Source organism: Limanda limanda, chromosome 13 (genome assembly GCF_963576545.1).
Source record: "Limanda limanda chromosome 13, fLimLim1.1, whole genome shotgun sequence".
Lineage (NCBI taxonomy): Eukaryota > Metazoa > Chordata > Actinopteri > Pleuronectiformes > Pleuronectidae > Limanda > Limanda limanda.
The window spans coordinates 10,289,273-10,315,454 of NC_083648.1; the positions used below are offsets into that span (position 1 = coordinate 10,289,273).

General features: G+C 41.2%; 3 protein-coding genes across 4 annotated transcripts; 2 read left to right on the plus strand and 1 right to left on the minus strand.

The window, feature by feature from the left end:
• Positions 1-9,137: 9,137 nt before the first annotated feature.
• Positions 9,138-13,368, plus strand: arf1 (ADP-ribosylation factor 1). The gene is made up of 5 exons (XM_061084410.1): positions 9,138-9,233; positions 10,648-10,824; positions 10,976-11,086; positions 11,226-11,350; positions 11,996-13,368. Exons 2-5 carry the CDS (start codon positions 10,683-10,685, stop codon positions 12,155-12,157), a joined length of 540 nt encoding a protein of 179 aa, XP_060940393.1. The 5' UTR covers positions 9,138-9,233; positions 10,648-10,682; the 3' UTR covers positions 12,158-13,368.
• Positions 13,369-14,432: 1,064 nt separating this feature from the next.
• c13h1orf35 (chromosome 13 C1orf35 homolog) lies at positions 14,433-18,472 on the minus strand. 2 transcript variants are annotated; one of them, XM_061084468.1, is made up of 9 exons: positions 18,388-18,472; positions 17,894-18,172; positions 16,836-16,986; positions 16,699-16,744; positions 16,510-16,592; positions 16,328-16,400; positions 16,077-16,147; positions 15,859-15,987; positions 14,433-15,262 (listed from the first exon to the last, which is right to left on the minus strand). In XM_061084468.1, the coding sequence occupies exons 2-9, from the start codon at positions 17,988-17,990 to the stop codon at positions 15,007-15,009; spliced, it is 906 nt and encodes a 301-aa protein (XP_060940451.1). In that variant the 5' UTR covers positions 17,991-18,172; positions 18,388-18,472; the 3' UTR covers positions 14,433-15,006. The 2 variants fall into 2 exon arrangements, with proteins under 2 accessions (XP_060940451.1, XP_060940452.1); XM_061084469.1 differs by having other exon boundaries at positions 17,894-18,185.
• Positions 18,284-24,948, plus strand: guk1a (guanylate kinase 1a). Its single transcript, XM_061084470.1, has 7 exons — positions 18,284-18,612; positions 22,121-22,234; positions 22,457-22,498; positions 22,601-22,836; positions 23,024-23,108; positions 23,209-23,294; positions 23,521-24,948. The coding sequence occupies exons 1-7, from the start codon at positions 18,579-18,581 to the stop codon at positions 23,557-23,559; spliced, it is 636 nt and encodes a 211-aa protein (XP_060940453.1). The 5' UTR covers positions 18,284-18,578; the 3' UTR covers positions 23,560-24,948.
• The last annotated feature ends 1,234 nt before the right edge of the window (positions 24,949-26,182 follow it).

Sequence of the window (26,182 nt, forward strand, 5' to 3'; positions counted from 1 at the left end):
ATAGACCCTAACAGCTCTCACACTTTTATCCAACACTTCAGCTGATAAATTCTAACTTAAGAATCACCCACGCGTTGTTTATCACACAACACTAATCTCTTCTTAGCCGCTTTTAGACACAGAAGAGAAGCAGAATAATCAGATTCCATGCACCTTCCTCTCCATGAATGAATGAAGCATCTCAGCATCTGCAGCAATCACTGCGGTATATTTTCTGTTTTATAGCCGAGGAAGGGGGGGGGGGACGTGTGAAGTATGTCACGTGCCTTGAATGAGGATGATGGGTTATCTGGGAGATTTCTAAGGAGAGAGGCCGTCATGAGAAGAGACGCGACACCTGTAGAGCAGCATCGTGCTCTTTTGAAGTGGCTGTTTGTATTGTTGAAGACCAACAAAGGAATGTTTCTACCTCTGCAGCCCCAGGAGAACATTAGTCAAGCTGGAGAGATAATGCACTGGTGCACTGATGCACCGCGGAGTTGTACGTGCACTTGATTACCACAAGGAATGCTTTAAAGAGGTGCATCGTGGTTTTGGTCAGGGGACTCTCATGTATAGGCCTCTGTAAGATGTGGCCTGGTGGAGGTGGTGGCGTGCACAGCCTGGAGGTTGGAGAGAGGTCATCCAGATCAATGAGCGCTGAGGTTGTGAAGGGGAGGAGGAGGAGGAGGAGGAGGAGGAGGAGGAGGAGGAGGAGGAGGAGGAGGAGGAGGAGGAGGAGGAGGAGGAGGAGGAGGAGGAGGAGGAGGAGGAGGAGGAGGAGGAGGAGGAGGAGGAGGAGGAGGAGGCAGACATGATCACTCATTAGTCACCTTTTCACGTCTGTCGCTCAAAGAGGTTGAGAGACGAGCATGAGAATCAGGTCCAATTATCCCAAAAAAGATTTGTTGGACCTAATTACCACAGATGTACCAGAGACCATCCCACAATGGGACGTATGTTAAAATATTCAATTTTACAGAAACTTTGGTTTCACTCAGAGATTCAATGCTATAAAAATGCTATTTTAGTGCGATGGCAGGAAGTGGAGACACGTCGCCGGCCTTTATACCCAGTCTATGGGCAGGACGTCTGAAGTGAATAGGGCATCCTTCGACTATACAATCTATTGAGTTCATGACCTTGAGCTTTGGCACCAGCAGCTTCTTTCATTCAGCTGCAGGAGCTGGGGCCAGTCATGGTTTAATAGGGCATCCACTGCCTTGCCCAGAGAGAACCACCGCATCCTGTGCTGTTGTTTCAGGCTCATCACATCCTCGTTGCATTAAATACATTGAATTGAAATGTCAGGCTATTAGGCAGAGTCACTTGATTAAACTCTCAAAGAACCTCTCATCATCGTGATAAACACAATTTGATACTTTTTATTACATTTTATAACATAAGGTTATTTAAAGAGATATTTATGCATTTAAGTTGCAAGTTTAAGTAGCAGGAGAAAATAGGGCGGCAGTTTTTCCGAGCATATTTCTCCAATATCAAAATAGCCAATCACAGAGAAGGCATTGTCATCAATAAATATTTTTAAATTGTACAATGAGAGAAGACATAAATAATAATATTATGATGATGACTTTTGATCACGTTATTATTTTCCTTCCAGAAGTTGGTCATAGGTACTTATACTACTTTTTACAATATGTAACAATTTACACCAACCATGAACAGGAAAAAGATTAAACAGCTAATTATTGCAATTAGTCATGTTATTTTTCTCTTTGTTATGATTGCCATAGGCATCTCTCAATTATCAAATTAGCTTTAAATTACTCTCAGCATGTCAGCGTTACAGATTGGTTCTGTGTTGTGGTTGTGTGCACCTCAAAGACTGGGAGAACTGCATGGCTGTCATGATGAGCAGGAAAACAAATTTAAATTCATTGACATTAAAATAAAAAAAAAAAAAAATAGCCTCCAAGTCACTATCATAATCCTATTTGGCCTGAATGCATCTTCCCCTAAAGCAGTTTAACTATCAAACATCTGAGAAAAAAGATCTCAATCCAAATAATATTAATATTTGTGTTAAAGTAAATGGAAACCAAATAAATATTTAGTAGCTGTTGAATAAAAACATCGGGTTTGTGTGTCTGGGAGCCATAAATGGGAGAAAAAAAAGATGCATGCCCAAATTCCTCCGTATTGCAGTGGACATGCGGTGATAAGTGAGATTGGGTTTATCAGTTACAAGGTGACTGGCAGGGGAGAACAGGGGTTATCATTAGCAGGGACTGGCGCTGGCCTCTGGTAGTTCCAGTAATTACCTCACAAAGGGTGGTGCTTGCCTTCCCACTGCTTTTCCCACACTGCACTGCAGGTTCAGAATTCCAATCGGCCCCAGACCTGCAATCTCCTCAGTTTTAGACAGCAAATTACTGACAAGTCCCATTCTTCACAGCACTGTAATTGCTTTTTAGTGCTGTTTTTATTGAGGCAACCCCCAACCCCCTCGTCCTTCCATCAATAAAGTTAAGTCAGTGTGAGGGGGGTGAGGGTTAATATAGACAGCATTAGTCCCTAATTGGAAGGTCTCGAAGTGCAGGAAAGTTTCGTTCAACAACATTTTTTGAATAATATGAACGTTTTTCTTGAACTAATATAACTTTGTTTTTATGATAAATTAGATCTAAAGAGCATTTAATCTAAAATTGTCATTTGTTCTGAAGATACATGAAAACAAATAATGCTCCTCTGTGTCTTTGCTCCAGAGAGCTCATATCATCAAGGCGCTTCACGTCCCGTACAAAGAGCTACTGAGCATCTTGGCTACTCCACGACTTAAATCACTTGGTGTTGTCTTTCCCACCCCTGTGCATTACCGTCTCAATCTATTACTTTGTGGAAATCATTAGTCTCCATGTCAATACAAGCGCTGAGCAGAGAAAACATCTCATTACGGGACTTAAAGAGATCTGGAGCATTCTTGGCTCCGTCAAGCTGTTCGTCCTTTCTTCAGTATAGTTACTTTCCTTTCACCGAAAGGACAAATTCTCAACGTTCCACTGCCGGACAACCAAACAGTCGCCATTTGAAATGAGAAAAAGAGACAGACTGGAAAATGGCTGAGGGATTAGAGGATCTAAACGGGATAAAGGGATAGGAGATTCTTGGTGTGATCCAGTTTAGTTTGAAAGATGGAGGGTCTTAACAAGGATTTGAGACTTTAGAATTCTTTCTGCCATTATTTGCATCCACTGCAGTCTCAGCTAAGTTGTCCTTTTGTCCACTTTCCCAGCCTATAGTTCTTCACATATATTTAATGAAAGTTTAGGCACAATTTTTTTTTAATTACCGTCACATTATGTGCTAATTCTAACTTTATTCAGCTTCCTGATGTTTGTTTCCCACGTCTGTTTCCATATTTGCGCCATGAATGTAAAATATCTGTCTGCCTTGAATCATATACCACAATATCAAAGGGAAACATATAAGAAAACATAATGCAAAACAGGGTTTAAATGCTGAAATTGGTTTATCTTGGTTTCTGTCAGGGCATAAAATGTTATGTCCAGGCTGCACCAGCGGAGCAACACAGGGCCTCAGGCTACAACCGGCAATTGACTCGTGTAACAGCCTAATTCGTCTGTGCCCCAATGTGTCCATCTCCCTGTCAGCCTGAGCAGGTGGACACCTCTGACCCTGTCAGGAGTGTCAAATAGCTTGTCAGAGGTCTTCAATAAAGTACAATGACAAGCCCTCTAATACATTACTACACGAGTGCCAACCAGAAATGAGAGGCTGCAGCTTCTCCAGCCTCAAGGCAGACAGGTGCACAGACGAGCAACACACATACACACGCTCACACACACACACACACACACACACACACACACACACACACACACACACACACACACGTAAAAAAAACACAAAGGAGAGTTCACAATCAAAAATAATTGATATTTTGTATAGAAAAGTAAAAAAAGAGAAGGTAATTGTATTCCAAAGCTTTCAATCATATTTTTGGTCTGTGATGCCTGTGCTTGCAAGCAACTTTAAAATTACCCTCAAATTCATTATTCAGTCAGTTAAGGATTATCTTTGAGGGGCTTGTTTGAAAGAGATCAGTTGTCAGTAGCAATAAAAAAACACCCTACCTGGACCACCTTGGGAGCAGGTTAGGCCTGTCACCAGGAGGCCTCTCTAAAGGGCCCACAGGGCCACTCACAATCAACCTGTCAATGTCACACATGCCTGGATGTTGGAAAAATAAGATGAGACCATGTTACAAATCATTTGGCATCAACATGACAACATCAAATTCCAAATGCCAAATCTGGACATCTACCTGGTTTTGATGCCATGGGTTTTTGGGTTGGTGCTGGTTGTCCTCAAGGCGCTGCTTCGACACGCCGTGCATTCCAACCAATTATCTACCCCAAGGTGCAACAGGTTCACAATTTAATCTTTGATGCCTCCGCCGATGGGATATAGTTGGATTAAAGCGGGGAGAAGGGGTGGGACAACCCTTAAAAACCTGTTTACATAGCAAACATGAATCAACTTCAAACCAACCCACTGAGAGAAACAAAAGTCTTTCAAAGAAATACCTTTATCCTCACTATTGTTTCATCTTGCAATGACTCGTCATAGCCCATGTGGATGCTTGAAGCAAGTATCAAAGAGAAAGCAGCATATGAAGACATTGCACCAGTCAAAATGTCCTTAGAGTTCACGGAAGGTGACCGAATGTCCTGTGAAATGTAGGTCGGTTAAACGGGGCTGAGAATTTGAAGACATAGACCATGGTAACGTCACGTCCAACCAAGTCATCCCCTACCCGGAAATCCAGTTCTCTGGCATGGACGGCGTGTTCTATGTGGGCCCTTACACCTCGCCAGTATACCCGCATCCTGCAAGCCAGCAATTCCCATTCATTTCCCACTTCCACTCCTTTCCCACCCTCCATCCCCCGCCCCACGGCAGAGGCCCCGTGTTCTTTCTGAGTAGTTGCGTCAGCGAAGAGCTTGTCGGAACCATCTGTCACGGATGTCCGAGGACATCTCCCATCAACGCCAGCGACTCCCAGATTCACTGGGCTAGCTGTTGGGAAATGGACATCGGTATATGTAGTCTGTAAGTATGTTAGCACGATAACTCACTTCAGAGCCCAAATTTGAAATAAAAGACTCTCAAGGATCCTATGAAGAACCAGGAACGGAGACATTTGCATGGCACAAATATATTTTTGAAAAAGTCCAATGAATGAATGCCCAGGCTTGTGAACTCTGGCATGTCCTTACTTGTGGTGTCACGCATTTCCTATTTCTTCAAACTGCAATCCCACCAGATCACCTCATTTCAGTTGTTTCCATAAAGTGCTGTCAAAATACATAAGACATTTATTGCAGTTGTGACTCAATATGGAATCGAACATTTCCGTATGTACCTGGGGCGGAGTGCAGAATGTTATGTAAATCCCCTTAACGAACTTTTCAGGCTGCCAACAATCGCCATACAAAGGTGACTGGCAGGCGGCACTGGTGCACATTTATCCTTTTGCCCCGGCCTGTCTCTATCTGTAGCGCCCCCTACTGTGAGAGGCGTGGGGTTGGGTGCCCAGTGGCCCTTGTTGCCAATGGATGAAGCCAGCGTGGATCCTCTCATGGCAACGATGCAGGTCGTTGTAATAATGTTCGGTTTGTTTCTTGCTTCACACCTCCTTTGGGATTTTGCCCGACCTATAATCCAGTACATGAGACGCAGAGGGAGGCATCCCATGCCTGTCCATCTGAGTTCCAGCGCTGCTTAGACCAGACCGGCTCCTTTGTACGACTCACACAGCAGTCTACTGCTTGCCTAAGGCACATTTCATAATGAGCGTCTATTATTATGATTATTATAACTTTTGAAGTGCACAAACTCCAAAAAATACGCTCTTGAACAGAATGGGAAGGCTCATGAAACTGCAGATAACACTTTCTCTTACGCATACACACTTGTGGGTACACACACACAGGCACGCACACACACACACACACACACACACACACACACACACACACACACACACACACACACACACCAGATCAGCATTCCCAAGCCCCTTACTGAGCGTTTTTATCCTTGCTAGGCCTTGTCTCAGAGGGGAGTAAGGCCCCTACTGAGATCCTTACCCTATTCCACTGCAAAGCCTGTTTGGCCCCTTGGCAGCTTTCGTCCATTCACAAACTGCAGACAAGCCTCACTCTGCCTCACCAGCCGTAAATTTACTTCATTTCTGGCGAGACGGACACGGAGACTTGGAAAACCCCTCACCGGTGTGTGTACATTGGGCAGAAATGTACCAAAAGCATATATATCTGCAGAGAGAGATAACTTACTTTATAATCAGCCGGGTGCTGCTGCTGCTGCCGCCTCTGAGGCCATGGCCTCCAGGTGGTCGTTTGGGGATGGGAGATCTTAGAGAAAAAAAAGAAATGAGGGGAGAGAGAGAGAGAGCGAAAGAGAGAGGGTGCACACATGTGTCTGTGCACGCGCATGTTTGTGCACGTGAGGGAGAAAGTTGTAGAGTGTAAACAAGTGTGTGTGTTTGAGTGTGTGTGTGTGTGTGTGTGATATAAACACCCCCTACTGTCCTATTTCTAGTCCTCTGTCCACACATCACAACTGTCAGTATGTAGTGAGATATGAGGAGGAAAAGGAGGAAGCAGAAGAGATCTTCAGTTGGATGTTACTGCTTTGTTTGGCCGTGAAGAATGGACAGGTGGATTCAGACTCCAGGATCTTAACTGTACCTTCGACCCACTGCATGGTATGTTGCAAATACATATTGTATTAATGTCAACTCAATAAAGCCGGATTTTTTGTTTTTGTTTAGTTAAAACCTTCATGACCTCAGTAATGTCAGGTATTAGATTCTTAAATGGTGAGAGTCTCTAGCACTATTTCTCCCTAATGTGTCTCTTTTGAATTCTAAATATTCCTCTACAGGGGTTCACAGGCGCTGCTGCTCTCAGCCTGCAGGTCTAATTTTCCATCAGGGGATTATCTCAGAGTCCAGATATATGAATTGGTTCAGGAGTGCATCAGAGGACATAGAGGTGATAAAATATCATTTGGGCAGGTTGCATTGCTTGTGTTAGCCTGATCTGTGCTGTCACACCTCTACACCTGCACCTGTGCTCTGACTGTGCAAAAAGGAGGATGGGGGTTGGGGGATTTTGGTAGTTGAGCAATTTAAAAAAAATGTTTGTTGTTGTATTGTACTACATGTTAAAGTAAAATGTAAATATTTTTTTGGCTGAGTTGTGTTTTTCATGTGGGATTAACAGAAAAGTGCAGCATTTAAGCTCTTGATAGATAGAAAATATATGTGCTTCAGATTTTGAGACTTACACTGGGGTGAATGAAATGCTTTGTTATGCAAATGTCACTTTCTAAAGTTATTGGTGCTGCACAGACTTGGACCTGAACTTCTCATTTACTAAACTCTACTAACCAAGGGTAAAAACAGGTTGTATGTTTTAGTCTCCATTCTTTGAAAGAGAGAAATAACACGTGTAGGGGCTCTGATCACAAAAGTCAGCTATTATAACACATGTGTTTTCCAAAATTCAAACTGTGCTAGAATGAAGATAAACAGTATTGTCCTCAGATTAACCCTCATCTTAAAGTTTTTTTTATTTTAAATTTGAATTTGTCTTTTGAATGTTTCATCAAACCACTGGCTGCAGAAGATATTATATGTCATAGCTTCATATTTTGAAATAATATGTAGAAGACATTCTAGTTAACATCCTTTAAGATTTGTTTCCTGAATAGTTTGAACGAAGGGTCTGGGTTAAAAACAGCAGGAGACAGAAACACCGTAGATAATATTTTCTATCACTTAGTTTTTTACAGTCTAGTTATTCTGTGACAGTAAAACAGGTTTTGAAAGATAGACTGAACAGTTACTTAATGAAAATGTAAGTAACTAAATAGAGAGACATCACTTTAAATAATGACTCAATGGAGCTAAACCACTTAAAAACACAAACAACACGTTTCAGTAGGAATAAGATCTCTCAGGCATTAAAAAACCCAAATATGGCAGCAGAGTGAGACGGCGTTATGAGCCTTCGGTGTGTGGTCCATCACCAAGCATCCAGCCCGCTCCCCTCCAGCTGTTCTCCCCTGCCCTCTTCCTTCCTGCTGCCACCTCACTGGGGGTGGCAGGCATAGTTTGACCCTGGTTAAAATTTAACTGGCCCAACAACGCAGTCAGGCTTTTTTCTCAATGACCTGGTAGTACGTCTAAAATAAGTGGAAACTGGGTGAGTTTGAAAAGAAATATAGCAATAGATTTGGTACAGTAAAGCTTTGGCTTGCATGTAAAAGAAAACGTCCTCTTCTCAAGTATCACCTGGGGTTACCGAGCTGATAAAAAGAGCCACGTTAGACCAGATGCATGTAATTTCTCACAACCCATATCTTAATTAAATTTTTTATTAGAGGTCTTATAATTTTGTCAAGTTGTGTGAAAAGTTTAATCTTCACCAAAAAAATAAGGAGTTTGATATATTTGGTTTGCCGCCCCTTTTGTATTAATAAAATCATGCTGCGTGTTTTTACAACAAATCACCTTTTTCTTTATTTTGTCATCATATATTATTGAATATGGCTATAATTGAGTTAAACTTTGTTATTAGACATTTATGAACTGTTCTTACACAAGCTGTGAATGCTATCACCTCCTGGTCTCTCTCTTCACATGACTTGCTCATTATATTTCAACCGAATTAAATATATTTTATTTTAGTTCATTCATCTTTTTGACATGGATTTCCTCGTGAAGCACATTGCAACCTTGTTTAGATAAGTGCTGTACAAATAAAGAAATTATTATTATTGACAAATACATTAATAAACACAATAAATGTCCTTTACAACTACACTACAGTCCGTCATACTCAATGTATTTAATCTGAAGCCGCTGTCAAAACGGACTAATTTACCAATTATGCTATGTTTAATGATTAAAGCTTCAATAGGGCCTGTAGTTCCTCACTTAGCCACAGGGAGCGACATCTCCCAACATGATGAGAGGAACCAACTCACTTGGAGCTGCAGTTCAGTCCCAATGCGAGGGGGGCAGCAGAGTGCAGCCAGGCCTCCAAGTCTGCCGGAAACCCAGTAGAAGAAGAAGAAGCAAAGGGAGGAGGAAGAAGAAGAAGAAGCGGACGTGTCAAGCTGTCGCCATTTCGCTGAGGAAGGAAAACGCCTTGAAGACGGAAGCGAACACATCAACTGTGTGAGTGAAGAAGAGGAAACTTTAATGAAGTCACTTTGTTTAACACGAACAGGAACAAACCGCCTCGTCAGCGGGTGAAAAGTTGTGTTAAACAGCAGCGAAGAAACCTGAGAGGAGAAAGTGCGACGCAGCCAGATTACGTCAGTTCACCTGAATCTGACTTTGTTTTTATATGATCTCACTTTTTAACTCGTGTCACTAGTGTGTAGTGTTTTATTTTGACTTTAATAACAACCGGAAAGTAGTTTCACAACAACCGTCAAGAATCTGAACTTGTCAGAGAACTTTCGGAAGCTAGCGAGCTAACGTCGTTTGTTTACTTTTAGCATCGCACCTCAGAAAGTTTAACTTGTGCTGAGCAAACTGTTATTTTACTTGTTGACACAGGACAACAGCTAATAGTGTACAATGTTTACCCCTGAGTCGGTCACAATGGACTCAAGCAAGATATATTTGATCATTATATCGTTTTCTACTGTGAAATTATATTGTTTATAAGATGCTCGTCCCAGTTTGACCTTTCAGAACAGATCAGAGTTACAGTTATAACCAGGTTTATAAATAATGTTCAAGTCTACTGGGAGATTTGATTCAGACAAGCATGGATGCCTCACATCAGCAGATCCCATATCTTAAGGGGATAAAACACAAATGTTATGAATATGCTATATTGTCAGTATGTTGAGCTTCACATGACCAGCTGTAGTTAAACCACTGTCTCAATCACATAGATACTCTCAATCACAAGGCTCATATGAACGTAGTATAATCAGCATCCAGCTTTAAGAAGAGTCTTAAACCTGGGGTCTAATTTTTCATCTTTTAGGATTCAGATGGGTAAAGACAGCTGGGTATATATTTTCAGGAAAAACAGAAACTTAGGTATTTGACTCAAATTAACTTTAAATACAGGAGCAGAGGCATAAGCTGAGGCTATAATAGGACAAGATGATGATGGCTGGTTATTAAAGTCATCAGCTGTAGTGGGAGGTGTGTCGTTGTTGGCACATTTTATTTGTTGGATGGAGAAACCTGAGTTTATTTATGAGGCAATTTGTTTGTGGTCATATTTCAGCGTGTGAAACATTAATGCAGTGTGCGGTTGCAGTTAACGGCTGGAACTTCATTTATCATTAATCTGTCAGAAATTGCCCATCAGGGTTTCATAAAGCCCAAAGTTGACCCTAAAAAAAACAATATATATTCAGTTTAGTGTCACACAAACCAAAAATGAGAAGCAAATCCTCACCATTGAGAAGCTGTAGCAAGTTGTTTGGCATTTTAGCTTTAAAAATAACTCCCAACAATTAATCAGTTATAGAAAAGTTGATAACTGATTAATCATTCTGACTTTTAACATCTCTCCCATCGCGTCTCCCCATTTCATCAATTGATCTCTTTTTTCTCCGCAGGCTTTTACCAAAGTCACCTCCCATCACCAGCAACCATGGGGAATTTATTTATGAAGCTATTTAAGTTTGGGCACAAGGAGATGAGGATCCTCATGGTGGGTCTGGATGCTGCTGGAAAGACCACAATTCTGTACAAGCTCAAACTTGGAGAGATCGTGACGACCATCCCCACGATAGGCAAGTCAAAGATTGTTAGATAATGACGACTTGCCTTGACCTAGGACTTTTGCTTGTTCTACATGACACAAACATTTATATTTGACTGTATCACTGTGAAATGAAAACTTTGAGTTTCTATTTAACATAATCTGAATTATTTTCCCCTCAGGTTTTAATGTAGAGACAGTGGAGTACAAGAACATCAATTTCACCGTGTGGGATGTTGGTGGTCAAGACAAAATTCGACCGCTGTGGCGTCATTACTTCCAGAACACACAGGGTACGTTTAGTTGCATCAAAGACTCAACGTTTGACGTTCGTTTCCTTTAAATCAATCACTTATTTTTGATTTATCTGTGGAAATGAATTATTGTGGTAATATACACAAACTTATTTGTTCTCATTTGCTTGTGTTAAAGGCCTCATCTTCGTTGTGGACAGCAATGACAGAGAGCGATGTGCGGAGGCTCGGGAGGAGCTCCTACGAATGCTGGGAGAGGAAGACCTGCGTGATGCTGTGGTCTTAGTCTTTGCAAACAAACAAGTAAATAATTCTAAATCATTTCTTATATAAACAGCTGTGTTGAAGATGGACTCCAAAGCCACTCAATTACCACCTGGTGACTGGCTGCAGTATTGATCATAAACACCAGCTTCTCCATGTTAGTGGATGTGGCACACGCCAACAGAAAATACACTTATTTTGTATTTAAAGTCTTTATTTTTCTCAAAGAGGGTTCATGTCATTTTTGGTAGTTCGTATCACACTGATTCAATTCAATATAATTTGAATAGCTCCAAATCATAAAATAAATTATCAGAAGGCACTTAAAATAGAAGTTCAAAACCTTAAACATTATAGAGGAACCCAACAGTTCCCACAATGAGCAGGACTTTGGTGACTGAGGAGAAGTATGTTCAGATGTTAATTTTTACAGCCAACTTTGGTCTGAATACGTTATTTGATGCTATAAATATAAGGTGACGTGATTGACATTTGAGACTTACTTGGAATCGGTCGAGCTTGTCTATTGATGGGACTTCATTACCACGGCTCTACATCCCGACAAGACACTGGCTCCAAATCACTAACTACTGCGGAGATCTGTCACCCATCTTTATATACAGTTATTATATCATGGCCTGTTGTAGTATGGGGTATGTTCTTAATGTTTTTCTCACTTTTTAGGACCTTCCGAATGCTATGAATGCTGCAGAACTCACAGACAAGATGAATCTTCACTCCCTCAGAAACAGACGCTGGTACATCCAGGCAACCTGTGCCACCACCGGAGACGGTCTCTACGAGGGACTGGAGTGGTTGTCGAGTCAGCTCAAGAACAATTCATGATCACAGTCCTCCAAAAATGATGCACCCAAATCTATCCGTAACTTTGTGCTCTACTCTTAAGATGGTGCAAAACTGAGCTGCCTTTTTTGGGGGGGGGTCAGCTTATCTTAAACTGCTGTGGTTATTCTCTTTCTAGCTGTCGGGCCGTCGCGTGTGCTTTGAGTAAGACTAGGGAAACCAGGAAACAAGAGATTAACTGCACATGTTGGCCCCAGTACCTCAATGCAATCTGTCTACTTTTTATATTGGCTACTGCAGAGCATGATCAATGAGGGACTTTTCACTTTATATAAAAAAAACATAAACACTGATGCACTACTTGCAGCTTTATACTTACTTGAACCAGGGACTACATGTACCAGCTGTTCAGATTTCCGTTTAGTCAACACTGGTTTAATATCAGCACTCTTAACTGACATCACTCCAAGATGGAGAACTCCTCGTCTGTGAACATTTATTAACTGGCCTTTGTTTTACAGTGCCTTGGTTTTTATTAGGCTACACTGCAATGATCTAATTTCTACCTGCTTTGTGGTTATAAGGACAGTTTGTTGTGTCCCTGTTGGGTTTTTGTTATTCTGAGTCTCAGGTCGATCATAAGCTGCCTTTGCAATATACGCGTCAGCAAACCTGCATGATGTGGTGTGAGGGTTTTTATATTTATAGGGTGTTTTAACCATGAGACTGCACAGGAAGTATTACCCCACTACGAGTACTTCTCTCCAGAGTCCTATACTGACCTAATTGTAAATAGAGGAGCTGCACACTACAATATTATGAGTGACTTTGCTAATGGCTCCAGGAGGTCTTTGCCTTTTCAGTCATCACATCCTGGAAGTTGTGATGGCAAAATAAAATCAGCTTTTACTAAATTTTTACTGTTTTCCATCGTTGCAGCATATTGTTCCTGTGGAAAACAGGAGGTTGTACATTTGTCGTCTTATCCGAGACACTTATAGGTTCGGTTTTTGTTATAAAGTATTGGTGTTTACTACTCTGGGTTGCATTAAACATTGTTTTGTTTTTTTATAATTGCCTCAATGTTGGAAAACTATCTTTTTTTATTGTCGGGTTTTTTATGTATAACGTTTGTTTTGTGCGGGGGGAAAAAAGCACTGAGTAATTTAACCTGAAAGTAAAGTTAAGGAGAAAATGTGTTTAAAGCCGATCTCCAGTGTTTCAATCTATGCAATAAAACTACTGAATATTAAGCTGGATGTCGACTCTTCTCCTTCTTGGCATTATTGTCTATCATTTACATAACAACTGCAAGACTTATAATAGTTATATTAAACAAACTGAATTGATAAACCAGGTAATCGATCAAGACAAACAATGGTGGATTCATCCGTCAACATTTTTACGAAGTACATAAGCTTCTCAAAGGTATGTGTAACTTTTTATAAGATACAAATTGAGTTTAAGATTATCGGACAAAAGTCTTTAAAAACGTCCCACTTGAAAAAGGAATCAATATGAAATTACCATTGTATGCCGAATAGTGCAGTGATACACTTCAAGAAATAATGCTGTGATCTAACAACAGCACTAGTATTTGGTGTCAATGGATGAACTGTTGGGGGCAGAGAGGGGGGGGGGGTGGTGTCACCCTTTGACCCAGGAAGAAATGTGGAGACACAACATGATGGAAACCACCCAATGTTTGGGTTCAAGCAGTAATGTGGAGAGCACACCCTGGTTCACATTGTGCAGGGGTGGCAATCTGGGACAGCATTCTTGCAGGTTGATTAGGCTGCCGTGGTTAATGCAGCCAAGCCTATAAAACATGGCAGGAGAGTGTGGTGGTGGTGGAAGGAGAGGGAGCCGGAGCCTCGGAACCCTCACAGGGAGGCTTTGTCCTGCCTCCTCTCCTGCTGCTCCATCAGCTTGGTTTGTGTGTGGCGCTCTAATGGTACTCGGCCATATAAAAGGACCAGCCTGGTTTTTTGCACTCTTCTTTATGAATGCCTTGCTCTTTTTTTTAGTGCACCCCCCCAGGTGCCCGCCAGCAGAATACCCTCTTTCAGACCAATTCAAGACAAATGCAAACACTACACTCTATTATGACCAGTGGAGAGCATTCCAATGGTGTCGCACCAGTCAGGGAGCTCAACCTGGACTGGTGAGGGATTAAGGAGCGCTGGCATGACTGAGAGAGAGAAAAGGAGCAGAGCTGCTGAGTAAAGCAAGAGGCACAGTGGGATGGAGGAGACGTCCGAGGACTAAAAGGCATCAGAGAATATGTTCAACAAAAACAACTCAAACAAACATGCAATTGATTTTTCATCATATATATGTTTATTGATAGATTTTGCTGTTTACACAACTTTCTGTAGCATTAAACCATTTTAGCTCTACTTTTGTGAGAAGTTACCAGCTATATCCGCTCTGTTACACCTGTATTTGAAATCCTTTAATGGACCAGGCGAGAAGTTTCCACACAATAAATGTTCCTCCAGTAACGATGTTCTGGTTAAAACGCACATTTCTAAGATTTCTTGATAATAACAGCTACCAGGGCAAGATATAAGAATAAAGTTAAATTCCATTGAACTATTTATCCTGCAGAGTATCTTATCTAATGAAATAAAAAATAGGAATAGAAAGTATTGGTTGTATAATCACATACAATGTGTTAAAAACAACCCACCAGTGTCCTATGAACAACTGAACAACTCACTGGGGGAAAAGATAAAACATACGGCCCACGCCTGTTTGTCTGACACGTCAACCTGTCTCCATCCCCAGTCTGTTCGGTTGTCCAGGGTAAATGAGGTCTTCAGGGGCAGTCGAGCTGCTGTAGAGGGCTCTGTCCGCATTATGCGTCTTTGAATTGGGGGGGAGGGACATTAGTTGTCCGAGTCTGTGTCGTGGCGCCGCCTGTGGCTTTGTGTTGCACCAGCAGGGGCCATCTTGTGGCTGGCAGGGTTACGGGGGACAGGAGACCCCCCGTCGGAGGAGTCTGTGTCATGCCGCCGCTGTCGATGATCGGGGTAGGAGGGCTCTCGCTCGGCTTTTGCTCCCCCCCTTGAATGGCTGTCATGGGGTCTGGCTCCACTCTGACTGTGGTATGATGGATTATGATGATGGTGGTCCTTTCTGTGCCTGAAGAGTAAAAGGAAACAAACAATCAATGGCTGTCGCCGTGGTGGGGATCAAAGATGCTGTGAGGCCGAGAGAGAAGTAACTGCCGGATCAGCTTTACAGTGCCGTCAACAGAAAACACAAGACGGCTGAGGCTGAAAATAACAGACTACTGTGTTGACACATTTCTCCAAGAAACAACATTCATCATGAACTCTGCAAATCACTATCATGGTTTATCTATATTGTGAATCTTCTCTTACTGGCGCAATTTATTAAAGCAGACAACTTACATTAAATGAATGTAACACAACTGATTTACACAATGTATCCATTATCCTGAGATACATCTAACATCTGTGCTCCATCAATTATATCTATTATCTACGGACACATGCTTCTGAAATGTTAAAAGGTCATTCTTGAGGTTGCTGTGTGTAGACAGCGCCTCGGTGCCCTCTAGTGCCGACAGAGGAAAGTTTCCATTTATGAGGCCACTTCACAGGAGGTGAATAATAACTAAAACCTCTTGTTTCTAAACCAAATGCATCTGTTCTTTTAAACATTGGTTTATGTTAATCCTGATATTTAGTCCATTCTGAGGCTAATGAACAAACCTCTTTCTTTCATCATCATCGGACTCCGAGGACGACGAGTCTCTTCTTTGCCTCTTCTTCTTCTTTTCCTTCTTGCTCTTTTTCTCCTTCTTGCTCTTTTTCTCCTTCTTTTTCTTTTTGGTCTCATGACTACAGACAAACGAAAAGAGCAAAAAGTTATTATTGTTGAAGTAAATGTGGAATATAGTTGATATAGAACGAATATTAAACGTTCATACCGTTCTTCTTTTTCTACAATCTCAGAGGTTTTTGTTGTTGTAGATTCTAGACGACCCTCGGTCTTGTGGTGCTGTAAAGACAGGGTTTCTTTTGTCATCAGGGTGCAAATTTAACAAACTTTTCTTAACTACCACTATTAATTAATCAAACTGCTTTTCACATTACAAAGATGATCAATATGTCAAAGATCTGAACTATCCCTTGTTTAGTGACATTTGAAAAGGAAGTGGATAAAAAAAAAAAAACTTACCGTAAAGACAGCTAAGCCCATTTTAACAGCCTCCTTTTCTTTATCGGAAAACTGCATTTTCCTTGCCCCTACGCTGTAGATTGAATAAAAACACTCTGTAGTCACATTGCATGAAAATAAGCATGTTTTTAGAAAAAATAAGCAAACCATTTTGTATTAAGAAAACAAGAAAAGCCACTTACCTGGCGCTTCCCAAGCCTAACACACGGTCTACATCCCTCTCCTCACCGTCGACCTCTTCCCTCCTGCAAACATCTACAAGATCCTGGTGTGAAGAAGATCAAATTTAAGATTATTTAACATGTTAATGCAGGTTAAGTCTTTTAAAAACGGCTTTTTTGCTGAATTCAAAACTGAGAAGGGTCACATACCTCTTTGGTCAGGCCAGTTGGTTGTCTCTTTATATTCTTGTGCCCTCTACATTGAAAAACAGAAAACATAAGTAGATTATATTCGGGGTTGATGCCTGTATTTCCGATGCATTTCTACGACAGGAAGTTATACATACAGGGCGGCCATCAGTGCCTCATGCTCTGCAGCCTTGACCGCAGCAATTTCTTCCTGTTTGGACAAAGGTTCGCCGCTTTTTTTGTCTTTTGAATACCACGACAGGTCTTTGCCTTTTTGCCATCGTCCTACTGGGGCCATCAAAGAGTTTCCTGGAAAGAAGAAATAACAGCGGTTGAGAGATATATTTTTTATACACCTTATTTCTACTGTATTGTGCAACTGGTTCTAAGTTTAATTTTTTTCATTTTAACCAGTCACTCAATATATCTGTAGGTTCGGCAAAGTCTTGGGATTCTCGCGTTGATTTTATTTCACATATAGGATTTATAGCTTTTGAATAATCGCGCGTTGTTTGAGGGCTTTGCTAGAATGTAACAGTTATGTTCTCTTAGTTTGTTTAGCTAGGAAAGAGTCATTTGATGTCTTAAATGTTGTGATTCAAGCTTTGATTGACTCCCAAGGGATTCTCTCTCTCTCTCTCTCATGTTATAAACATGCAGCTTTTATAAATGTCAATATTTCTCGGCAGGAGGAATTTTTAAGTTTAACTTGAACTAATGTTGTCAGGTTATCCTGTTGTGTGACTCATATCACAGCAGTGGGGAGATCACATGTTGCCAGCGGTGCAGGCCACCAAAACTGAGAGGCTGCGTGTGTTCAGGGAGAGACAGGCAGGGGGAGACAGGGAGAGACAGACAGGGAGGGAGGGACGGAAAGGGGGACACAGAGCCATGAAAGCTCGGACCTGCTAAGTGAAAGGAGGAGGAAACCCGAGCGACTGGACCAGCTGAGAAACTGTGGAATGAGGGACTCTATAATCAAAGGTAACGGAAAGCTACACGTTGAGCAGATAGGTGGATTTTAATGTGGGTGTAAAAACAAAAGTGAAACACGTCTAGCCAACATTAAAACATCCCACAACTGTATTAATACAATATATGTACTACTCTTGAGATGGCAAAGTTGGTGTATCGGTCTTCGCGTGTAGTTTCGTGTGACTCCAGCTGTGTGTGTGAGTTAGCATGCAGCTGTTAGCATGGTGTCTGGTTAGCTTACCCAGGTAGTTCTCCCTGTGCTTATCGACTTTCACGTCGTCCCAGTTGAAGTTGTCCTGTCCCCCTCGGGACCCTCCGGACCTCGACGCTCCAAACATCCTGATTCGGTCACTTTTCGACGATGAGCACCGGGACGTCGGTCAACGAGCTAACTTTTTTTGTGTTAGCAGCCACGTTAGCACACGAGCTAGGCCGTCAGCCTCCTCTCATCCGGGGAGTTGACCGGTGACGTTCCCCAGGGATCGGGACGTGTTTCCCGGTAGTGGTGGTGGTGAACACACTGGGGAAAAACACTGCAAATAAGTTCCCTTTGTTTTTAAAGCGTCTTCAGGGAACAATATGGACACTAGAGTAGCAACGTGTCACTCAAGCTAGGCTATGTAGCGGCCCTTAAACAAAGCTACACAGCTAACAGTGCCTCAACATGCACACACACCGTCTCACCGCTCAAGGGAAATGCAGCTAACACAAAATTCACTCATAATTCTCAAATACCTGCGGTAGTACGTCGCGCTTTCCTTCAAAGTAACGGTAGCAAAACTTTCTTAGCCTTGTCGCACGTTGACTTCGTCGCGCGTCGCTGTTGTGGCCCGCAGTGATGACGTAGGCGGGCCAGCTTCATCAAAGGCTTCTTCAGCGGAGGAGGAAGAGAAACATCCTCAAACCGCAAAGGAACGCGACTCCCGATGTACATGCGGTTTTTCTCCAGGTTGCTGTCAGGTAAGAAGGAGCCTGTTCGTCTGTGTGTCGGTGAAACGTGTCCGAGTTGCAACAGTAGCGAAGGAACAGCCATTCATCTCCCTCGGGCTGGTTCCTGTTTCGCCTCTGAAGGATGTTGTGGTTTGTACTGAGCTAAGTTGAGCGGAGGCTGTGTAGTTTATTCACCAGCATGCTGAATAATGACACTATTAATAATATACTTAATTTGTGTTGCACCTTTCATACTAGAAATGCAGCTGAAAGTGCTTTACATACAGTATAGTAAGTATAGATTCAAATAAAAACATGTACAAATGTAATTCAGTTAAAGGGACAGATTTTAAGTAACACAAGAACGAGTTAAAATTACATTTTAAGAGAAAAGGAAATAACATTAAGCACGCATTAAAACAGAAAAGAAAGGAAGTCTTTGTCTTTAGCAGGGAGCTGAGTAGTTTCCTAACTATTTTAAATTCAGCGGTGGAAAAAATCCTTCCCACATTTTCTTCTTCTTTAGTTTCATATTCATATCATTGTATTGCTCCTACCAGTGAGTCAAAGTGCACATTGATATATGCCTGAGTTAGATGAGAAGTCTGATTCCAGGCTGTAGACACTCACATTATAATGATGAATGGAAAGTGGGACTTTTAGCAGTTCAATGAGGTCCAATGAGGAGCTCACAGCTTTGGACCGAATACGGAAGAGAACTGGTTCAACCAGTGCCCACATGAACACCACCACTCACATTACACACTGTTTATTGTACATATTTTCATTACAGAATTATCTTTAAGAATTGTGTGAGAGTCTAAACACAATTTGCCAGAGCCCGATGTAGCATCATGTTGTCAAATGTATTAATATACTAGCGTAAGAGGACATGTAAGGATAGGACATCAAATACATTTGATGAAGGCAATAGTATGACACCTGGAACTTTAAAAAAAAAACTCCTGTCAAAGAGATTTCATTTGACTCAAGCTTTGCTCAAAGCAAATCGAAGTCACATGAGTGCACGAGCACAGTGCTGCTCCCAATACGGATGATCAACTCACGTCTCTCATTTCCTGTCACGCAGCTCTGATCTAAGTACAAGAGGCTGCTTCTTGTACAAGTGAGTGTCAGGAAGAAATGCAAATTAGATCTGGTTAATTAGTAGTTAGGATGATTCCTTCCTTGAGGAAGACATAAAACTCTGTGGTTTTTCAGGACCGTTAATACAGGAAGTCGACCTTATTAACCAGCTTTTCATGACAAACAAGAAGCGACCTTCACGCTGAAGCAATAAAACAAAGACTCAAAATAAATAAAATCATAAAACTAGTAAATGGTATAAAAAGGAGAAGAAAAAAAAAGACTGGTGTTAAAAAAAGGCATCAATTAATTAAAAGAAAGGTCATAGAAATATGTCTTGAGTTGTTTCTTAATACTATCAACAGAATTAGGTTGTCTGATGTGTGGTGGGAGTTTGCTCCAAACCTTTGATGCTTCCCAAAATAATTGTAAAATTTGTATTTCTGGACTTGTCTTAGGATGTGGGAAACAAGTATTTATCTGTCGCAGCCTAAATTGTTTTTAAAATAGAAATTACTATCTTGATAGGAGCATAGATAACTTTGAAAATCTGCTAAAGAAGGATTTTCGGCTGGGGGTAGGAAAATCTCAATTCTAAATCAGGATCCTGAAAACATTAGGGGTTCTACATTGACCTCTGAAAAAAGAACTGCACCTTTATTTAGTCAGGCTGCTTTTGAAGCATTCAAGAGGCCATCGAGAATGACTCTTGTCATTTGCACCTGCAAACTCAACCTCGCTGCATCTGATTTGCCCGGAGACGAGAGCCCTCATGAGGCTCTGATTCTATTATTTTCAATTAAAACACCACAGGGACCAGTACAGAAAACATTTGTGTTTTTAAGATGGAGTAGGCTTCTTAATAATCTTTTTTTGTTTTTGTAATTCAGTCATGTCATATGGAATCCCTCATATTTGGACCTAACTCCTCTGATTCCTGCTGCGGATGTAAGTTAAAGGCTTCAGTGTCTTTTCTGTGGTGGTTTTTGTGGCTTAATATGACAGATGTAACTGGTTTAATTTGACTAGTGACTGTTGGGAAGATGATCACAGAAAATCATCTGAGTGACAAACACAGAAATGGAGGCTGGTCTCAGTCTTTGGAACAGAAACTATCCACGTATACAGGCCTGCAACGTGTATGCGTCTATTTATACATTTACACTGTGTTGACCAGAGAGTGTACTGGTGTGTGAGTGTGGCCCCGCCCCTCTGTCCCTCCTACGTCCTGCTCATGATCCGACACTTGTCACAACCGGCTCAGTTGAAGGCTCTGTTTGTTTGAGCTCTGTGTGTTTTCAGGAAGGTAAGGAGGGTTATACTTTATTCACTAGAGTAGCTTACTTACAAATCATTGATAATTGGGGAAAGAAGCTGCGTTGAATATGTCACAGTATAAAGTAGGTGACATTTTAAGAGAAATGTAGTTTTTATTAACCTGTGCTGTGCCTGTAGGCTTGTTAAAGACAGAATGGCTGTGATTTAAAGAGAGTTGTGTTTCCTTCTTCCTGAATGCCACCGACATGGTGTCACACCTGCTTGTGGAGCAGGTGGAAACATTAGTTTCAATGAGAAACAAATTCACTCGAGGACCTGGAGTATCCTTTTCATATTTTCACCTCAGCATGCAGGTTGTGTGTGTGTGTGTGTAGTTTAGCATTAGTGTAGAGTTGTAGTTAGTTCAGAGACCAATCTGTCTACTGGGACAGGACGTGTTGGCCCTGTGGTTCAGCCACATATTGCACCAGTCAGGATGATGTGGTTCACCGCTTTTGACTCACAGCATTTTGCATCTTTTTTGTCAAATTCTCCTCATCTGCTTGTTTGGCCCCTAAAGGGCTAGACTCTCTTTTTGAGTTTCTGCTGTTAGACTCTCTTTTTACGTTTCTGCTCCTCAGCCAGGGGGGTTTAGTTTTCACCCCTTGTGCGTTTGCTGGTTGTTTTTTACGTTTGATTGTTTAAAAGCGAGAGCACAAAAAAACAGCTGAACAGATTTCCACCGAGCTTGATGGAAGGATGCAGTATGGGTCAGGGAGGAACACGTCTGTTGCAGGGTTGTGTTTGTGCCGTGGTTACCAAGTGGCCCAACCCCACATTTCCTCCTAAGAGGGCTCTCCAATTAGTGAGTAATCGCTCCTCCACATCTCCATGGCAACCCCACGGCTTGCTAACCAGTCGATGTCCTCGGCTCCTGGGGGAGATATTTTGGTCTGATTACTCCGTCTCCGTTTGAGATCCGCCGGCTAATCACTTATGGTTTTCATCCCACCAGAGACGGGCTTGTCTAAACTTGTTGACCGGCTCTTGTGTTGTGAAACCACCGTCTTTTTGAACTCGTGCACTGACGGATGATCCTATGATGACTCATTCCACAGGACTCTAGTGGTAATGCTCAAACTCAACCTCTCTTCTACCATAATCCACACTCGTCCTTTCTCTGCCTCTCTCTCAGCTATGGCTGGACCCAGGCCTGTGGTGTTCAGCGGCCCATCAGGAGCAGGGAAGAGCACTCTGCTGAAGAAGCTCATGAAGGAATATGACAGCGTCTTTGGCTTCAGCGTATCGCGTAAGTGCAGACAACAGCTGTCCATCAGTAAAGTCCACCTGTGGATTGTTTTGTAGTACATGTTGGTGTTTACCTTAAATTGTTAACAAACAATTGTAGAAAATAATAATAATAATTATTCCACATTTAAAAGCTTGAACCAGACGATTTTTATTATCAATCAATAAACTCAATTCATCAAATCCAGCGCAGCCTATGAACAAATGTCTCATCTTTCCTCAGATACAACTCGAAAACCTCGACCTGGAGAAACAAATGGCAAAGGTACAGAAAAGCCCTCCTCTTTCACGACACTGCTGACACCTTATTTCTAAACTTCTCGGCATCCTTGTTGCTGTTTTTTATTTTTCTTTGTCCTTACTTCAGATTACCATTATGTTACTCGGGAGGTAATGCAGGCGAGCATCGACAAAGGTGATTTCATGGAGAACGCAGAGTTTTCCGGCAACATGTACGGGACGAGTAAAGCGGCTGTGCAAGACGTCCAGGCCAAGAACCTCATCTGTATACTGGACTTAGACATGCAGGGCGTGAGGAACATTAAAGGCACGGACCTGAATCCCATGTACATCTCCATCCAGCCCCCATCCATGGCAGTCTTGGTGAGAACACAAGGAAATGCATTTCACCAATAACCAGTCTGGTCACATCTATTGACTCAATCAAAAACGGAATTCCTGGGTGTGACTATGCTTTGTTCCGCTGGGTTTCTGTTGTACAGACGCTCGGTCAGGACTCCTGAATGCTTCTTGTTCATTTATACCTGTTTGTGTTTTTTAATTGTTTTAGGAAAAACGTTTAAGAGACAGAAAAACCGAGTCAGAGGAGAGCCTCCAAAAGCGTCTGAACGCAGCCCAGGTGGATATGGAGTTAGGTCAGTAATCACAGATTGCTCTGAAAAACTATAAAGTTTCTAATCACGTACTATGAAATGTTTAAATAATGACTGATGATGAATGTATCTTCCTTTTTAGGTAAAGAACCTGGTTTGTTTGATGTGATAATTGTCAACGACAATTTGGAGGATGCTTACGGGCATTTAAAACAGGCTCTTCTCGAGGTGAGTCACTGTTGCAGAACACATTAGACTTTAGCACAGTTATTACAAATTGGTCTCAAAGATCTTTCTGTCATTTAAGTAGTTCTTATCACACTGATGTTTGTCAAGAGCTAAATTTGAGAAAAGGTTTGGATTTAATGTCCTTTGTAACTTTGTCATATTGTTTCATGATCAGCATTAACTACGTATGTTTGGAGCATTGTAAAATATTTGATTCTCCCTTCAGGAAATTAATAAGGTGAAGAAGATCAGCATGTCCTCGTAGGACACGCCTCGGTCCCGTCCAGCCCCTCCTCACAAAACCACAGACCTCCATTCCAGTTGTGTACATTCCCTCAGAGGATGGTCTGTGTGTAGGTTTTACATTTGTGTTTAGAAGTATATGAAAACATACTGTAAAGTGGAACTTTTATTTAACCTGACTGAGTGTGTGTTTTTTTTTTTACATTTTTGGTTTTCCTTACTTGATGTGTGACTGGCATGGTAGAGCGCTCTCTGTTGGACATTTACTGAACACATTGTCACCAACGCAGACACACAAACAGGATGTAACACACTCCATCACGTGGATTAACAAGTTTGTCAAGGGTGTGAAAATCATGTATCTAGTTACCGTGGTTAATGGCATCAAGTTATGCTGCTCTTATTGTTTGAATCTTTTTTTCTTTGGCAACCAGACGTACTGTGTTGATCATGGAATGGATGCACAGAGACGGTAAAATGTATCGAAGACCGACTGAGTGAGTTTGACATCAGCTCCCAGATCATCAATTCAGCTAATCTCTGGGAATGAACATGGTTGTTGTTTACTAACAGGCCAGTCAGCACTACTGTTGAAATAAAAATATTCCAGTGCCGGTTAATGCTTTTTTCTCTATCACCATATTATGTGCTAACTAAATATAAGTTTGGTTTGTGGGATGAGGGTAAATACTGATGTGCTCTAGTTGGATTAAATCCCCTGATAGGAATAATAGTGAAGAACAAAAGCAACAGAACTTAAGGCCACTCAGAATATAGCATCTTTATGTTCCTTGTTTTTTTGGGGGGAGGGGGAATAGAACAAGTTAAGTGTTGTAAATTTGTTAAACTTTTCTATGGTGTAGCTTTTTCCCTTTTCTTCTTTGTGTGAGGGAAAAATGACGTCCAGTAGACTGTATGTGGTTTCTAACAAAAGGAAAGGTTCTAAGCTACGAGGACAAATTAAATGGCGTATTTATCTTTTTTTTTTTTATCATTTACAACCAAGCGCAAGATACATTTACCTGAGAGCCAGGAAAACATTTAAAATATAACATTTGTACATTGGCAGGTTTTTTTTTATAGATATCGAAAGTACCAATATAATGAATCATCGTTTGCAATTTACAGGGTTCCTAACGTCATGAGAAACCTGGAAAAGTCATGGAATTGTAAAATGTTAAGTTGGAATTCTCATTGTTAGCTTAAATACAAAATTGTCACGGAATTTTGGTTTAAAGTTATTGAAAAGTCATGGAAATCCATTGGTCAATATGTGTGTGAACCCTGAATTATACAGCAATAACAATACTGTGCTTGTTGTGGAAATACAATGTAATTTTGTATGACGTCCATTAATCGTCCAGCAGTGAGACTTACCTCATGAAACTCCAATAAATATTCATAAACCCAACTTTGGAGGAATCATTATTTGTATGTGTAAGAAATAAAGAAACAAGTCATTTATTTTCAGGATATGTATTTAATTTAGATTTAACACTGACACTGATGTCACATGTTTCCAAAAACTACACATGTACAGTACAAGCAGTTACAATGTGTTAGTGCCTTTTAATATAAACCATCGTCCTTGTAGCTGACTAAGACAAGACTCTAATCCACGTCACCAGCACACATCACTAAAGCCTCAGTTACTCCAGTTAGTTTGAAATTGCATTGACAAGGTAGTGAGCTCTAATACAAACGCACAAACATTCACTTGAAATCAGATATGACTACGATGGGTCAGGTTACTTTACATAAACCAATTTCTCTCTGGAAAAACAAATAACATGCAGCCACTCGTCTAAATACTTATCACATACATGTTAATGTCCCTGTGATATCCTGTGAGTTCACAGGACGTTGCTCTGCATCAAAATGTCTAAAAAGCAAAGTTCAACATTAAATTCATAAATATCTGAAGAGACACGGTTAGAGATCTGATGTGAACCAAGTTGTTATAAATGATTCTTGTAGTAATCTCATTCACACCCAAAGAAGTGGAGACTTCGACAACTCTGATCTCAACAGTCACCAAAGCTCTGTTGTCAACTTTACACAATCAGTGTTGTGTATTTAAATTAGATTAATACTGAAAAAGACACGTTGTCATGACGTCATAAACAGTCAAGAACTGTCAACGTTTGCTGATCCAGGAATTCAAGGCACTGCGAATGTACAAAAGTCAAACTGCAAAATGAACATCTAAACTATTGATGACTATGGTAAAAGTTGAAGATCATACATGGATCGGGTGATATTAGTAGGTCAATATTTATGATTTTGTGAAGTTATTCAGGTGAAAAATATGATGTTTAGTTTTACAAAATCATTCTCAGCAACAGATGTTCTTTTCGTCAGTAAAATGTCAAACCGTAGTTTCTTGTCTTCTGTCCATTGTGTGTGTTGTAAAACACATCGATGACATGAAGTAGTTGTAACGGAAACTGAAACCTGCTCACAGTGACACACACTTCATTTTCCAACTCACCTGGTCGAAGGAGACCAGTCTAACCGTGTGACGAGAAGACTCACAGGATGAGCCTATTTTCTGATGGGAAGCCTCATAATGGAATGGTCTGTCAAATGCAGTGAATATTTGCTTCTTCTCTCTGCTCTTTTTCATCAGGTCAGTAGAAATGTGC